General features: G+C 38.0%; 1 protein-coding gene across 3 annotated transcripts in view; it reads right to left on the reverse strand.

Annotated features, from left to right (window-relative positions):
* The window catches only part of LOC127440450 (F-actin-monooxygenase mical2b-like), an 87345-nt gene that overhangs the window by 46177 nt on the left and 24916 nt on the right, over positions 1-16252 (reverse strand). For all 3 annotated transcript variants that reach the window (XM_051697023.1, XM_051697041.1, XM_051697032.1), the window contains exons 3-4: positions 2598-2805; positions 1919-2035 (exon numbers count right to left, since the gene is read on the reverse strand). In XM_051697023.1, coding sequence (XP_051552983.1) covers positions 1919-2035; positions 2598-2805 — 325 coding nt within the window. The remainder of the gene's footprint in view (positions 1-1918; positions 2036-2597; positions 2806-16252) is intronic.

The following is a 16252-nucleotide window of genomic DNA, read 5'->3' on the forward strand; positions in this document are numbered from 1 at the left end:
AAAGCCAACCATCAAAGTCAAACGTTGCGAACACAATGAATCCATTTAAGGCTAAATGAACCAGGGCTGTTTTGATGATTTAACATGATCCAACCGAACTTTAATCAGTACACATGCATATCGCCTCAAGGGTTTGACGCAAAGTCACAGCAACCACACGGTTTTAATTTAGAAAGCTCTTTTGTTTTTATCAGCCTGCTGTCATTGCTGTTGACGGAGGAGAAATGGATTGCTTATGGTCTAGAGTGTAAGGGTCCAATCAGCTGAGAGGAGAAGCTTATGTGATGTTGTCCTACCACAGATAACCAGAGAGGCCAAATATGGAAAAACGATTAAACGCAAAGTACCTAGACCCAAGAGATCTGTTTCTAATTACGAGGATCAACTAATTGTTTCTTCATTTCTTAGATCTAGAGAGAAAAGGTTTGTATGCAATGCATGCTTTACAGTATTTATATATTTATATTTCAGTATAAAATTTCGGATAAACAATGTCCATATTTCTTACATATGAAAGAAATTCTCTCTCAGATAATGCTATTATGTACAAAGTACCTTCTAAACTTTTAATTAACCCCTCTTGGTACAATTTGAAAACATTAATTTAAAGTAACAAGGTATATATATAACTAATTTGTCATCATATTGGTCACATTTTAGCTTTTGACAAATGTTCAAATTCAGTGTATTAAATTAATAAATGTCTTGAAATTGCATATATGATATTGCATATATATTTTTTATTACATGTTTATAATTTACATGCAAAATTTGTACTATCTGCAGGTTTATACATTGATATGTAGAACATGTGCTAAATCGGTACTGTCTCTTTAAGACTACCGGCATCAGCCAGTGGGCACATATTAACGGGTTCCTGTAGCTCAGCTGGTAGAACATGGCACTAGCAATGCCAAGATCATGAGTTTGATTCCCATGGAACACACAAAAGTGATAAAAAATTTAAAACCTGAATGCACTGTAAGTTGCTTTGGATCAAATCATCTTCCAAATGTAAAACATAATGAGAGTGGACGTGCATGGTTTCTTTAGCACTTTCGTGCTATGTGTGATTATAATTAAATCTTTTCTATATTGTTTCCTTATTCTTATCTTTATGATATTGTTTCCTTTTTTGTTGTTTTTAATAAACAACTGACTTTAAAGAACAGAAAGGATATTAAAAGAGACATTATTTAATGACAAATGAATTGCTTGGATCTTGCCTTTGGAGACAGAATGATTCAAACCAAACTCTTAATCTCAACATGCAGTGAAAGGATCTCATTGCTAAACTTCTTTGCCACTATACTACTCAATCACTGGTGAGTGAAATCTGAAAGTTAACCAGCCAGTGGCTAATCACACCCAGTGTTGGGTAAGTTACTCTAAAAAGTAATAAATTACTAACTACTAATTACATCTTCTACACTGTAATTAGATTACTGTACTAATTACTCTGTCTGAAAAGTAATTGTATTATATTTTCAGTCGCATAGCACGAAATCTGGTCACACATGCAAGTGATTTACTGGCATTATAGAGGGTTGCCACATAGAGTAAAAGATCGATCTTGTGATTTAAGAATCAATATTGATATTGTTCAAAGGAAGATTGCGATACATCGGAAAATTTATACTTTTAATAATGTCCTATTAAACAGTCGGTTAATACTGATTTCAAGATGACTTTAAATAAGACAAAGGAGTGCAATGAATAAGCTTCAAACAAAAATGCACTGTTAGCTCATAATGAATGAGCATTCAAGAGAAGAACAGGCTGTTGTTGTTTGGAAACATACTTCTCATTCTTTCACTTGTGTTATTTCATAGCTTTAATGAGAAAATAGTAACAATAAGAAATGAGTAGGCAGGTCCAACATTTGACAGGTGCTGTAATGAGCTGCAACCAGCCTCACCCTCATTCTCTTGGTCCTCTGAAGGTTCCACCAGCTTGACGAACTCCACATTAACATGAAACTCCACACCAAGAACTAGAGCGATTTTCAGGAGCATGAGCTGGAGCTGCCGAATGCCTGCCAAAGCCAAAACAAGAACCATCAGCTTCACAGTCTCGCTAACACTGCGTCATTTGAAAAAACCACCAGCCAGTAAAACTAACAGATGTGAGAACAGAAATGCAGAAATTGGAGAGACATTTCAATTAGAGCTCCATCGTTTAGACAGTTCTCCAAAAAAATGGAAATTCTGTCATTGTTGCTTTTCTATACAATAAAAGTGGATGGCGACTGGGCCTGTTGAGCTCCAAAAATGACAAAAAAAAAGTGCCATAAAAGCAGCCCATATGGCATATGTGCTTCTTTTAAAGCCATGGTAGCTTTGTGTGAGGAAGAGATTGAAATTTAATTCATTATTCACTAAAAAAAAAACTTCAACTGTATTTAAAAACCAGGATGCATGTTCTGCTAAATAACATTTTGTATTTTATTTTTAGGTTAATTATCCCTTTAAATAACCCCTCAACACAACAAAGGCTGAATGAAAAAAACTAACAAAAATTACTACCTCTTCAAAAGGGTGTTGTTCAGAACATGATTAAAAAACACAGATCTCTAGAGAGATTGCATGAAAACTCACTGATATGGTCTATCGCTCCAGCGCAGAACTTGCCATAGAACTTCTTGGCCCCCAACCCCCTAAGGTCATGAATCGTGAAGGGCCATAGATGCAGGACGTTGTTCCTGGAGAATGTATCTCTCTTCTCTATCACCACCACCTTGACTCCGAGGAGAGCCAACTCGATCGCAGTCCGCAAGCCACAGGGGCCCCCTCCAATTATCAAGCACTGTGAAAGTTACCATTAGAAATTGAAGAGAAAACAGAAGGGCAATAATTGAACAAACAAAATCACTAGTTTCAGATAAAACACAGGGAAAGAACGTGGCACATGACCGACAGGGTTACAAAGTCAGCATGAAACGGCATTCGCAACACTACTTACTTTGTCTTCTTTGAAATAATTACTGCAAAATATGACCAGGAACTTAAAAAAGGAAGTTTTGGCTTTAATAACCTGATAGCAGGGTTACACCTTTGTTTTTATTGCCTTTCAAATTCCAAAAGCGAGATATTTTTCCCTCTGCTTAAGAGCATTTTACACTTTTTAATACTATGTGTGTTTTTCTTTCTTGAAATTTAAGGAGCCTAGTTGACTTTGCGGTGAGCACACAGCTCCTACCCACTCTTTCAGGAAGTCTGCTTGACAGAGAGAAAATCTTAGCAGACAAAGCTCAAAGAAAAGAGAAAAGAAAGAAGCACTAACGCAAATGTTTACTAAATCATCATTACCAGTGCTAATAACTGAAGGCGTGTGTGTGATTTCCTCAGCATTAAATCACAATTATAGACCTGTCATATCAAAGCCATGATTCATGCATTAGGTTTCTAAGGGTACATTAAGTCAACACGTCAGATTTCGGGACATGTCTGGGAATGCCTGTGGAGGGTATGACTTCATTCCCTCTGGTTTAGTGATGAGAGACCACTTTGATGTGGAGAGATGATCTCCATACAAATCTATTCTTGAGTCACAGAACAGACTAACTGCTTGGACTCTCTCTTTTAATGAGGCAAACCTTCAAGCCCAGCTACTGTCCAGATGGTGCTATGTGACCTTTCTTTTTTTGATCCTTTCATTTCCTACCCCTCCCTCGATTTCCCACCCACAAAGTCAAATATGACTTCATAAGAAAGTAGGGGTGAGGGCAAAAAGAACTTCCTGTCACAAAGTGTGTACAACAGAGACTCCCAGACTGCATTGCTGTGATCAATATTGAGATTCGCTGGAGTTTCAGCCCCTCCTGATTCTGGATCTTATGTTTATGTAGATCTCAGTGGCTGTAAGCCTAGATGACATCAGCTTCAGTTTCCAGTAATAAAAATAAGACAGATATTTAGTCATCCTGAGGATTTTGTGTGTGTGTGTGTGTGTGTGTGTGTGTGTGTGTGTGTGTGTGTGTGTTTGGGTGGTTTACGAGGACATTTTTGTAGGTTACAAACTGGTAATTACAAGGGTATTATGCTAAAAATGTGGTTTATGAGGACATTTCTAGTGTCACCATAATTCAAATCGCTTAAAAAAAAAAAAAACATACTAAACGATGTTTTTTTGAAAATGTAAAAATGCAGAACGTTTTTTGTGAGGGTTAGGTTTAGGGGTAGGGTTAGGGATAGGGGATAGAATCTACAGTTTGTACAGTATAAAAATCATTATGTCTATGGAGAGTCCTCATAAGGATAGCCGCACCAACGTGTGTGTGTGTGTGTGTGTGTGTGTGTGTGTGTGTGTGTGTGTGTGTGCATTTCGACTCTGTTAATCACAAATGTAAAACTCCCTTTGGGGATGTTCTTAAAGGTAATATTATTCAAAAGCAAAATAAATAATGTTTATTATTATTATTATTATTATTATTATTATTATAAAATAGCAACAATGTTTTCTTTTAGGGGGAGGGTAAGGGTTAGTCTGTTGAAATTATAATCAGCTTTAAGAACAATAAGTCAATGGTATGTCTGTGTGTATTTATGAGAAATAGGGTTGAAAGTTTTAATAGGAGTGTTTATGTATGTGTGTGTGTGTGTGTGTGTGTGTGAGAAAGAGAGAGACAGAGAGAGAGAGAGAGAGAGAGAGAGACAGAGAGAGAGGGAAAATGTGCATTTGTGGGTAACAGAGTAGAAAGTAGTGGTGTAAATATTTAAATAATTGCTCTGACAACAATTCGATTCTTTACCAAACGATTTCGATGCATTGTGAAATCTGAAATTTGGTCACGATTCGATTTTATTATTTTAGAATGATTCATAATTATTTTTAAAAAATTTGCAGAAAAAAGATTTTACTGAACATTCTTATTTCAGACACCACAGAATTATGCACTAGAGTCACAGACACATTTATGACCAAGGAGGTTTGGCATGTAGTTTCATAGATAAACAGAAAAATAGTACTAATGTTACATGCATTATAGGTCCGATATGAATAAGAATAACATAACGCAACATGATAGCTTGATGAAAACACACACACACACAAATAGACGGCTCTATTTTTATGAGTGTGCAAAGCGGAGCTCTACGCACAACAACCATGCGCAATGTCTTATCCAATATTCTTGCCAGCACAAAGCGCAAGTGGGCATGGGTGGGAGTGTTTCCGCTATTGTGGGTGTATGCGTGCAAACTGTGTGTGTTTTGTAGGTTAATGAAGTGGTGCAAAGCACAATTTGCTATTTTCCTGAGAAATAGGTTGTAGGTCATTGCGCTAAGACGTTTGAAAGCCACGTCTTAGCGCAAAGTCTAAATACAGTTCCTGCATTCGCAGTTTTTTTATTCTACCAGCAGGTGGTAATAAAGTTCATGTCCAAACTCTGAAAATATAGTAGATCATCCAAATTATGTCACTGACAATCAGAGTTGTAGCTGTCTTATATGAAACAAAAAGATTTGTTAGATTTGTGTTAAATTATCTGTTGGTCATGGTTTATTTTTCAATTAGTATTAATGTGTTTAAATGCACAATTGTATTTATGATCTAATTTGTATTGGTATTTTTCCACCTGTTGTTGCAGAGTGATTTTTCAGTCACTGCAAAACGGGCCAGTGGAAGAAGTTGGAGATAGTAAAATGTTTGGAATTGGTATGATCTTTTGACCACTTAGTTATTTCGATTATATTTTCATTTCATTTGAAGTGTAACTTGAATTTATAAATATTTTTGGTAAAAAAAATTTTGTGTTTCAATAAATGAATTCAAAATCGACCAGTAGAAGTGAAGTGCTTGCCGATACCATCACTGTTAATACTAACCATGATTTGTAACAGTAGATGAAAATTAATCAATAATACTTACATTGTCTATAATTTAATGCAGTCTACATACAAATTCTGATGAGAATCACACTTTCCATGTGTATAAAAGGAGCTTATCACTCTCATAGAAATATGCCCGACAATCATCAAGGATGCAGTTAATGTACAAAAGAACGTAATTTTTAATTCTTCTAATTCATTTCATAAAGTCCATTTACACTACCAACTTCTTATGAATGTGCTGTCTTTGTTTATATCGCTGGTGCTTGAGGGAATGCACTATTTAATAGGACAAAGTCGGTGGAATAACCAGAGAAAACCTCAGAATTAAATTTCACTTTATCCAGCCCATTTGCGCGTTGTGCGGGCAATTTCATTTAACCCACTTGCGCCTAGACTTAGCGCATGCTTGCATGAAAATGCCAGGCCCACTGACTTTGCACTGCACTTAATGCTAGCACTCTTAAAATAGGACCTGGTATGTAAACTGTGGAATAAGCATTATAGATTTGCATGTCAAGTAATGGTAACATTTATGGCATCAATAATTACAAATGAAATATGTCATGTGCAGAGAGATAAGGCCCGTGTTTAAATCAAGCAAGTGTGTGTGTGTGTTTCTGGGAAACAGGGTTGATAGTCTCAATAAGTGTGTGTGTGTGTGTGTGTGTGTGTGTGTGTGTGTGTTTATGAAAAACAGGGTTGAAAATATCAGTAGTAATGTGTGTGAGAGAGAAAGAGTGTACTTGTGGGTAACAGGGTTGAAAGTATCAATGAGTGTGTTAGTGTGGTTTTATTAGAAACAGGGTTGAAAGCGTCAATAGGAGTGTGTGTGTGTGTGTGTGTGTGGGCAGGTTTAAGTGGTTTACGAGGACTTTTTTTTAGGTTACAAACTGGTAATTACAAGGGTATTATGCTATAAATGTGGTTTATGAGGACATTTCTAGTGTCCCCATAATTCAAATCATTTAAAAAAAAAAATACTGAACGATGTTTTATTGAAAATGTAAAAATGCAGAATGTTTTTTGTGAGGTTTAGGGGTAGGGTTAGGGTTAGGGGATAGAATCTATACTTAGCATAAGTATAGTACTTACAGTATAAAAATCATTATGTCTATGGAGAGTCCTCATAATGATAGCTGCACCAACGTGTGTGTGTGTGTGTGTGTGTGTGTGAGAGAGAGAGAGAGAGAGAGAGAGAGAGAGAGACAGACAGAGACATTTTTTTTATTTCTGGGTAACAGGGTTGAAAAGATGAATGTATGCGTGTGTGTCTTTGTATGTTTATGAGTAACAGGATTGAAAATATCTATAGAAATGTATGTGTGTGAGAGAGAAAGTGTATTTTTGGTTAACAGGGATGAAAGTATCAAAAAGAGTGTGGGGGTGACAGGGTTGAAAGTATTTATAACTGTGTGTGTGTGTGTGTGTGTGTGTGTATTAGAGAGCATCAACAGAAGCATAAGTACAGTATGTGTGTGTTTTGAGTAAGGCGGGGGGGGGGGGGGGGGGGGCAGACAGTGAAAACAAGTGAGTATTAAATGCCTGAGGAGTGATCTGTTATTCATCAGTGCTTCAGGTATGAGGTTGGCAGACACAGGTGGCCGAGGGTACTGTCTGGACAGGCCTGTCTGTGCTCCTTTTGATTACACTACAGTAGATGGGCCAGTTACCACCAGCAGAGACTGACAGACCAGGTGCACTCTCTTTCTGTCTAACTTTGCCTTAGCTAAAAGCCACAGAAAATGAACAAAGCCTGTTTATTCAGAACAGACACAGAGCCACGGAAGCATTAAAGGGAGCTGATTTACTTGTCCCCACAGACTAATCACACACTCCATCAGACAGATATGAACACAATCATAACACTTTTGTTTCTGCTCATCCCCACCCTGAAAACTGTACAGAATATTAGTCCAGAGGTGAGGCTTCCTGTTGAGTCAGCATAAAGCTGTTTCCTGTCCATCAGTGGACAACTGATGTCAGTTTGGTGTTTTTTTTTTTCTTACAATGGCTGCCCATAGGGAATCAAAGCCACAAATGAAATCTCTTTAACATCTCAACTGTGTCTCCAAGACAGCAATGAGATTAAATGTAGAGCAAATGGATCCTTCTGATTAAGGGTGCTTTCACACTGGCAGTTTAGTTCGAAACACAGCACGGTTCACATGAAAAATTGGTAATGTGAAAGCTGTCATGCGGACCAGGGAGCGCACCACGGTACCGAACCCCGAGGCTACCTGTAGGGGGTGGTCTGAGTTCGGTTACAATGGAACTGTAGCACGATTCGCGTGAATGTGAAAGCAACTCAGACTCGGGTGCGCACGCGTTCAGGAAGTAAAGTAACCTGCGCATGCGTTTTAGCCAATGACGACATCTATCTATCTATCTATACACCTTATAAATACTATATATAAATACTATTATAGGTTATAAATATAGGGTATGATAGGAGATGACAGTGGTGATAACTTCACCTTGGACACGAGTGTGAGTAAGAGTGCAGTGTAAACAAAGATGCAAATTAATTCCTTGCAATCAGCTGTCTCCTCAAAAAACGCCGTTTGCGAGCAGCAGCAAGCCGCCTTCCCCTGGACATCTGATGAGTTACACCATGAAGCGCACATATACGCAGTTGTCGTTCACTCTGCTGTGCATAATGGCACCAAAATAACAAAAAAACAAAAAGTATGATGAATCGCGTTGTGTTCTCCATGCGTGTTTGTGATGACGTAAGTCAATGTCAGCGGCAGAATCTTAGCACAGCACTACCAGTGTAGCCTCTCTTCTTTTTTGGAAAAGTCTGCAGAACAGGAATTGCCAGATGAGGCTTCCTGGTGAAAGCCATGGTATGTGTCAGACCAACAGTCACTTCATACACATACCAGTAGAGCACAGACCAACTCACTGTAGGATCAAAACTTTAAATGCACACATGTACATAGTCTGGTTCTACAACACAATGTGATCCTAGTTTGCTTGAATGCTTGAGAAGTTTGCTCATTTAGAGTTCACACCAGCAGAGAAAGCTACTCAATCAACTGAAGCAGACCACCACGGGAGCTGGCTGGACTCAAAGGCATTCAGGTTTGCATTGGAATAAATTAATTTAAGAATGGTGAAATGGATGATTCCTATCTAAAGCCCAGCGCACACTGCACGATTTTGGCCATAAGTCTTGGATCTTGTAGTTTGACATGTTCCCCGATTAATTGCCTTTGTGATAAAAATTAACATCCGACAAAGTTCTGACAGAGTCCAAAATTTTGGGTCGTAGTCCTGTGGTATGACTACATTTACAAGGCCTGTCTTAAGACTAATTTGTACTTCCTGGGTGTACAGGCTACTTTTGGTTTGCCTAAAAATTATGACAAATTTCACTGATGTTTTTGTTCTGCTAAGACGTTTGTTTGCTGAGATTTCTCCAGTGCACACACATCCCTGAAATTCTTGACCTCGTCAACTCGGCTAGTCTAAGAGTGTTGATGATTGGTTAAAACTAGGGCTGTCAATTGATTAAAATTTGTAATTAATTGAATTACATGGTATGCCGATTAATTGAATTAATCACAATTAATCGCATAAATAAATATTTCCTGAGAAAGCCCCTCAAATAACAACAATTACATTTAATGACAAAAAAATTATAAATGGTTATATTTAAATAATTATAAATAAAAATATATTATAAAAAATAATAATTCAGATAATTAAAATGCATTACACTATGGCAGACGAGTAAAGTATTGATTAAACAATACAAAAAATGGCTTTAGAATCAAATATATAGTTTATTCCCATATTATTGAACATACGCTAATCACTGGCCTACAGTTCACCATTTAGCAAATTAATTAGTCAATCAGTCCAGGATTTATTATAAGGGCTTTTCTAAGCACGTGTCAATGTACACGTGTCAGACGGATGCTTTTGGAGTGTTTCACTTTAGTTGCATCACGTCATAAACATACCGTTTTTAGGATGCTCTGTCAAGTTTAATGTAGTTTGAAACAAGAAAAACACATCTTGAGATCCCTGCGTTCGGATTTGCGCTCCATCAAGATGTGTTTGAACATAAGAATGAGTCCTCATCTTGTGCTGTCTACTGTGGGTAAGTGTGGTTTGTTCTCTGTGTAAGATGTGTGTTGCCTATACAGCTGAAGTTTCGCTTACTGCCTCCTGGAGAAAACAAGTGGTACTTCAAGCTTGAATCGCTCCGACTGTAGTAATATTCCTTATTACGGTCCGGGCACATGATTAATTGCATTGATTTTTTAACACATTATTTTTTATATAATTAATCGCACTGAATTAACCCGTTAAATCAAGGGTCTTCAAAAGGGGGTCCGCTGTGGTACCGCAGGGGGTCTGCAAATTATTGTTTGATCCACCATTGGCATTAGTAATCACTCACTCGCACACGAGTGACAGCGAGAGAGAGGAGTATGAATTTTAGTCTATACCCATGTTGAAGTCCTTCGCAGCTGCATGCCAAATCTTAAAGTGTGACTAAACAGCGCTAGTTAGTAGACACGGGCAGCTCGGACAAACCCTTCACACGACCACTGCTCATCACGAGCTGCTCAATGGGTGACACACATCAGGTTTAGCAGCGATGCAGTGGAGGGTCACGTGAGTAAATGTGTCTGCTTTGCATTGGTCGCGCTATGCGGTTGAACAGATAACAGCCTACGTTTTTGTTTTTTTTTTAATTATTATTAGTTGCTTTTTGCTTTCAGAACAATAGCTTACTTGCCTGGTGTAAATAAATAGTTACCGCTGAGATTATCAAGCTGGCATACATGGTCCTTAATGTTCCACACACACAAGACGGTGACTCTGAAATCAGCATAATTTAAGTTTTTTCCTCATTACACATTTTTACTCAATGAAATGAACATTAATTTTGAAATATGTGTATAAAATCGATCACTCACATGAGATAAAGACTCCATTTTAGTAACCTTATAAAAGTTGCTTTATTCTACATGGACAGGGTCTGTCTTTATTTCTTTCTGTCTGTCTGTCTGTCTGTCTGTCTTTTTCTTTCTTTTTGGAGGAGGTTTGGCACAGGGATTAACAAGGAAAATTAAAAATGTCGCTTCATGTCAAAAATGTTGCAGACCCCTGCTGTCCCTGCTGAAAAGACCGGCTAAAACCAGCTGGTTGGCAGGTTTTAGCTGGTTGCCCAGCCTAGCCAGGCTGGTCAGTTAGCTGGTTTCAGAGAGGGTTTGAACACTTTTTAGCTGGTCAGGCTGGGAGACCAGCTAGCCTCCCAGCTTAAACCAGCTTGGCCAGGCTGACCAGCCAAAACCACCCTGACCAGCTAAGACCACACTGACCAGCTAAGACCAGCCTGACCAGCTTATGCTGGTTTTAGCTGGTCTTTTCAGCATGGCAGCATTTAATGATTATTTAAATGGCTTTGCAATGTAAACATCATGAAGTATGTACACACAATAATATGGTACCATAGCACCATACATGTTTTTATAGGCATAAAACACAACTCAATTTTACACAATATGTAACAGGGGTCCCGGCTCCATCTCTTACCCACAATGGGGTCCTTGGCCTGAAAATGGTTGAAATCGACAGCCCTAGTTCAAACAAATCATAGGTGTTGATATTCTTAAGTATTATAGTAGTAGTATAGTGTAGATTTTGTTCACCTACTGTCCTTTAGTTAGTTCAAAAGAAAAAAATAATTCTTCTTCCATTGTATAAAGTAGGCTTTAAGGAATATTGCAGGTTCAATACAAGTTAAGCTCAATAGACAGCATTTGTGGCATAATTCTGATTGCCACAAAAATGTTTTTCGACTCATCCCTCCTTTTCTTTAAAACAATAAATAAATCAAGGTTACAGTGAGGCACTTACAGTATAATGGAAGTAAATGGGGCCAATTTTTGGAGAGTTTAAAGGCAGAGATGTGAAGCTTTTTCATAAAGGCACTTAAATTAATTCTTCTGTAAAAAGATGTATATTATTTAAGCTGTTAAATTGTTTAAACATCATTTTTGCAGGATTACAGGGTTTACGGTGTTATGTCATTATGGCACAGAAAAGGTTAGTAAGCAATTTTATTACACTTAAGTCATGTTAAAGGTTTAGTTCATCCGAAAATGAAAATTCTCATAATTTACTCACCCTCATGCCATTCCAGGTGTGTATGACTTTCTTTCTTCAGCAGAACACATTTAAACAAAAATATCTTCGCTCAGTAGGTAGTTGAAGCTCCAAAAAAAAAAAATCACAGACAGTCAGCAAAAATGCCATCTTTTGTACTTTTCGTAACAGATTACGTTATAACAGCCTCTAACAATTAATAGGCGAGACACTGGAACAACGAGACAATGCAGCAGCCAAAGACGTATGCCTGACATATATACAGTATGTACATGTCAATGCCAATGACGTTTATGCTGACTGTCAGTGATTTCTGGAGCTTCAAAGGTCTGATCACCATCAACTTGTATTTTAAGGACCTACTGAACTGAGATATTTTTCTATTTTTCTTCATATGTGTTCTGCTGAAGAAACAAAGTCACACACACCTGGGATGGCATGAGGGTGAGTAAATGATGAGAGAATTTTCATTTTTGGGTGAACGATCCCTTTAACATGCATATTTGTTTACGTCTTGTGGCTATCCTTTTGAAACTAAGTATTTTAACATTATGGATTGGCCCCGTTCACTTCTGTTGTGTGCCTTCCTGTAACCCATATTTTTTATCTTTTTTAAAGAATAGGAGAGACAGGTCGAAATTTATTTTTGTGGTAATCAACATTGTGCCACAAATGCTGCTGACTGAGCTTAACTCGCATTTAACTTGAATTGAATATTCCTTTAATGAAGATTTGTTGAAGAGTGTTGAACGAATGTTGAGTTAGTATGTTGAGCTGGTCAGAACATATGCTGATTTGTTATTGTCTTGACTATGATGCATATTGTACAGTCTAACAGGAAAAATAGTGGATGTCGCACAGTCTGCCTTGGCTATTACGCAACATTTCACCCGGATCAGATAGTACAATCTTGAAGTAACAATCTAAGACAGAAAAAACTGCAAAGTATATGCCAGACTTAAGACAACAGAGTCTGGTAATGAGTCCTACTGTGTAATGCCACGGTAAGTTTGCTTACAGTGTACATGCTGCATCAGACCACTTAATTGTGTTGATCATGAGTCACAGAACCACAGCTGTAAGCATATGTCTAACAGATTGTACACACATGCTCAAACACACATAGACAAAAAAGAGGAACTCGGCTTTCCCAATGTGGAAAACAGTGCCTCTTTGCTCCGGATCACAGATAGCCCTTTTCCACTGACATGGTTCGGGGGTGGGTTCCTAGGCCGGTGTGGATTCTCAAACTGGTCCATGCATTTCCACCGCAAAAAAGCCAGTTCTGAGGCAGAAAAGCTAGCACCGCACCGGCCCCCCAAAGCTTGCTGGTCTCAGACGCAGGAACCGATTACGTCAGGATGCGGAGGGCGGTATAATGTTTCATCACGAGGAAATGTTTTCCCAAACAACAACAGATGCTACCGTCAGCATCAAGGAGTACTTCTTAACTCTATAACAATAAAAACCCCGTACAAAAATGACGTCAAAAGCGTTGAGGAAACTTGGACGAAACGAGCACTCTTCAAGCGATATGGTTTTAAGGAGAGATTCAATATAAGAGAGCTCGCAAAGGGAAAAAAGTGTCTACGAGGAGATACGGCAAGAAATTATGCACGTTGATTTTAATTAGATGATTTAATCTGTCCTATGTATCAGATCTCATTAAGTTATTAAATTTGCCAACTTGTTAGCTTTCCTTTCACGCTTCTCATCTTATTTTGTGCATTGTTTTGTTCATTAAGGGGACTACCCACTTATTTAGGGAGATCGCGGCTACTATTAAGGTAAACCGGTGGTATTATCAATCAAGACCTAAACATAATATTAAAGGCTATGTCAAAGCCCCAAATATAACCACACCAATGTTAATAATAATTCCACTGTTATAGTACTTCGCAAGTTAAGCAGCATTAAAAAGTTAATACAAAATAATGTAATAATGTTACCTGTCGCCTAGAGCGTAGACATCATCTTTGGCAATCTTGTTAAGCAGTGTAAAAACGTTGGATTGCAATTCTCTCTATATTTAAATATGTCCCTAAAAACAGGAGTAAGTTGTACACAAACATTACAACGTGCCATGTTTGTTTTGGGCAGGTGAGGTAATCACGTAAAACTACCACGTAGCCACGTAACCCACTACATCACTGTTCGGTTCTCAAGCAGATCTCAGGTCAGTGGAAAAGCACGGCCCGTTTGTGAGAGGCTCTAGATTGCACCGGCCGTGAACCAGCCGAGCGTAGGCTCGGCATGCGAACCATCGCCATTTCGGTGGAAAAGGGCTAAGAGTGAATTGTAACTCCAGTTTGGGTCAAGAGCTCACACTGCTTAAACTGAAAAGTGGTTCCAGTATATTAACCACAAAATCCAGTAGTGAAACCACTACCCTTCCTTGAAAAATCGGTCAAAAATGTATAAGGAAGAATCAGAAACATACTCTCTGTGATTACATTATTTAAAATACGCCTATTCTAGGATTGTATTTAAGGCTCACTCTGTGAAATGGGTGCCTTTGCAATTTTGAGAGGGTGATTTTTAAAGAAAATTTGTTTAAGATTTTACATATTCTACCACAAAAGAATGTCTTCAGGGTTGGGTTTTGGGTTAGGCTGTATGGATAATAAAATATGCACTCCTGTTCACTGCATTACATCATTTACAACTGAAAACAACTTGCTTTGCAACTCGTATTTGGCACCCTTTCACCTGGAAATTGGAGCTCACATGTGCCTATACATTCAATAACACTTCCAGCTTCGGCCACTGGATGCAGTGGTTCGAATTTCAGTAAGCACAGACTGATTTCAGCAGCAGATCTTTCGACCTATTGTTGCCAATTCACAGTGAGATCAGTCTGTCATATCACTGGCTGAAAATGCAAAGTCACTCTTAAATGGAATGTGCAATCATAAAAGTTTTCGTATATCTGTAAGGGCTATTAAAACTTTCTGATAAACCTTCTGATTTTGTATCAGAGCAATGGTAACACATGCAGCATTAAACAATAAAGCAGGCACCTGTGTGCTCTTCTGCTGTTGATAAAGACAGAATTAGCTCATATCCTGAACAGACTGCAAATTTGCAGCAAGTTGCAGCTAGTTTAGATTTTTTGTAAGGGGAGATATGATTTTTATTTTGATACATATACTGTACAGTGGCCCCAAAGAGTATTTAGACACCTGAAGGCCCCTGCACACTTCATAAGAAATCGGAGAATGAACAGGTGTGACAATATTGAGAACAAAATCTGGCCAAAACTAAGTTGTTTTTGAGTTTGTTTCGGTGGTTCATAACAGCTCGCCAGGGCAAACTTTTTAGGTAAACTTTGTACCGACTGCTAAAGACATTCTTACTGCCATTGGTCCATGACTCCACATCATCGGTAGGTGTGACCTGAAGCTCCACCTACTTTCAGTCACGACATACCAATGCAGAGTTATTAGTGAGCTTGTGCAAATTTACCTACATCTTTGCAATCGTTCGCATACAGACTTTTTCCAAGAACATGTCATGATTTTTTGTTTAATTAGTCTACAAAAGAAATAAAATCTACTCAAATTCTCCAAAGTGCCCATTCACTCATGTGCCATATGCAGGAAAAAGTCATTCACATATCTGCCCAATGTAAGATATGCATATTATCTTTCTTTTGTCTGTATTCTACACATTAAAACTCTTTTATACACCCATCTTTGCAGTAGCATCAGTGTCATCAGAAATTACAATAATTGAGTGTAATTGGCGCATATTATGGCCTCGTATACCATGTTAGTGCATTAGCGCCATGAATGTTCAAGGTAAACATTACCAATTACACATTATCTACTGCATATACAGTATATATTACTTTAAATCATCATTGAGTTGTTAAAACAGCTTCTTTTACTGATCTCTTGTGTATTCTACTCATTGGATGAGGAATGAACTCAATGATAACACATTTATTTTCATATTAGTTGATGTTTTACATGTAGTCTTGAGCATCCTCATATTTAAATGCTCCTCTAATCGCCTCCCCCAGCAGTGTGGCGGGTGTCTGAATGTTCGCAAAGAGTATGTCGTTGCACAGCTGATTCGAACTTCTTTTTGGCTCTGAGCGAAGAACGAAGAAGCACTTTGCCATTAGTGTGCCAGTGCCTTAAGTCACACTTAAATGTGTTAATGTCATTGCATTAGATAACAAAATATCATAACAAGTGGCATCTGCAACAAATGTTGCTTTTTCTCAGAACTAACTTCCCTTTTCTGTGCCATTTTACAATATTTTTAACCAACTGGTCTAATTTTTCATT

This window comes from Myxocyprinus asiaticus, chromosome 1, assembly GCF_019703515.2.
Source record: "Myxocyprinus asiaticus isolate MX2 ecotype Aquarium Trade chromosome 1, UBuf_Myxa_2, whole genome shotgun sequence".
Classification (NCBI taxonomy): domain Eukaryota; kingdom Metazoa; phylum Chordata; class Actinopteri; order Cypriniformes; family Catostomidae; genus Myxocyprinus; species Myxocyprinus asiaticus.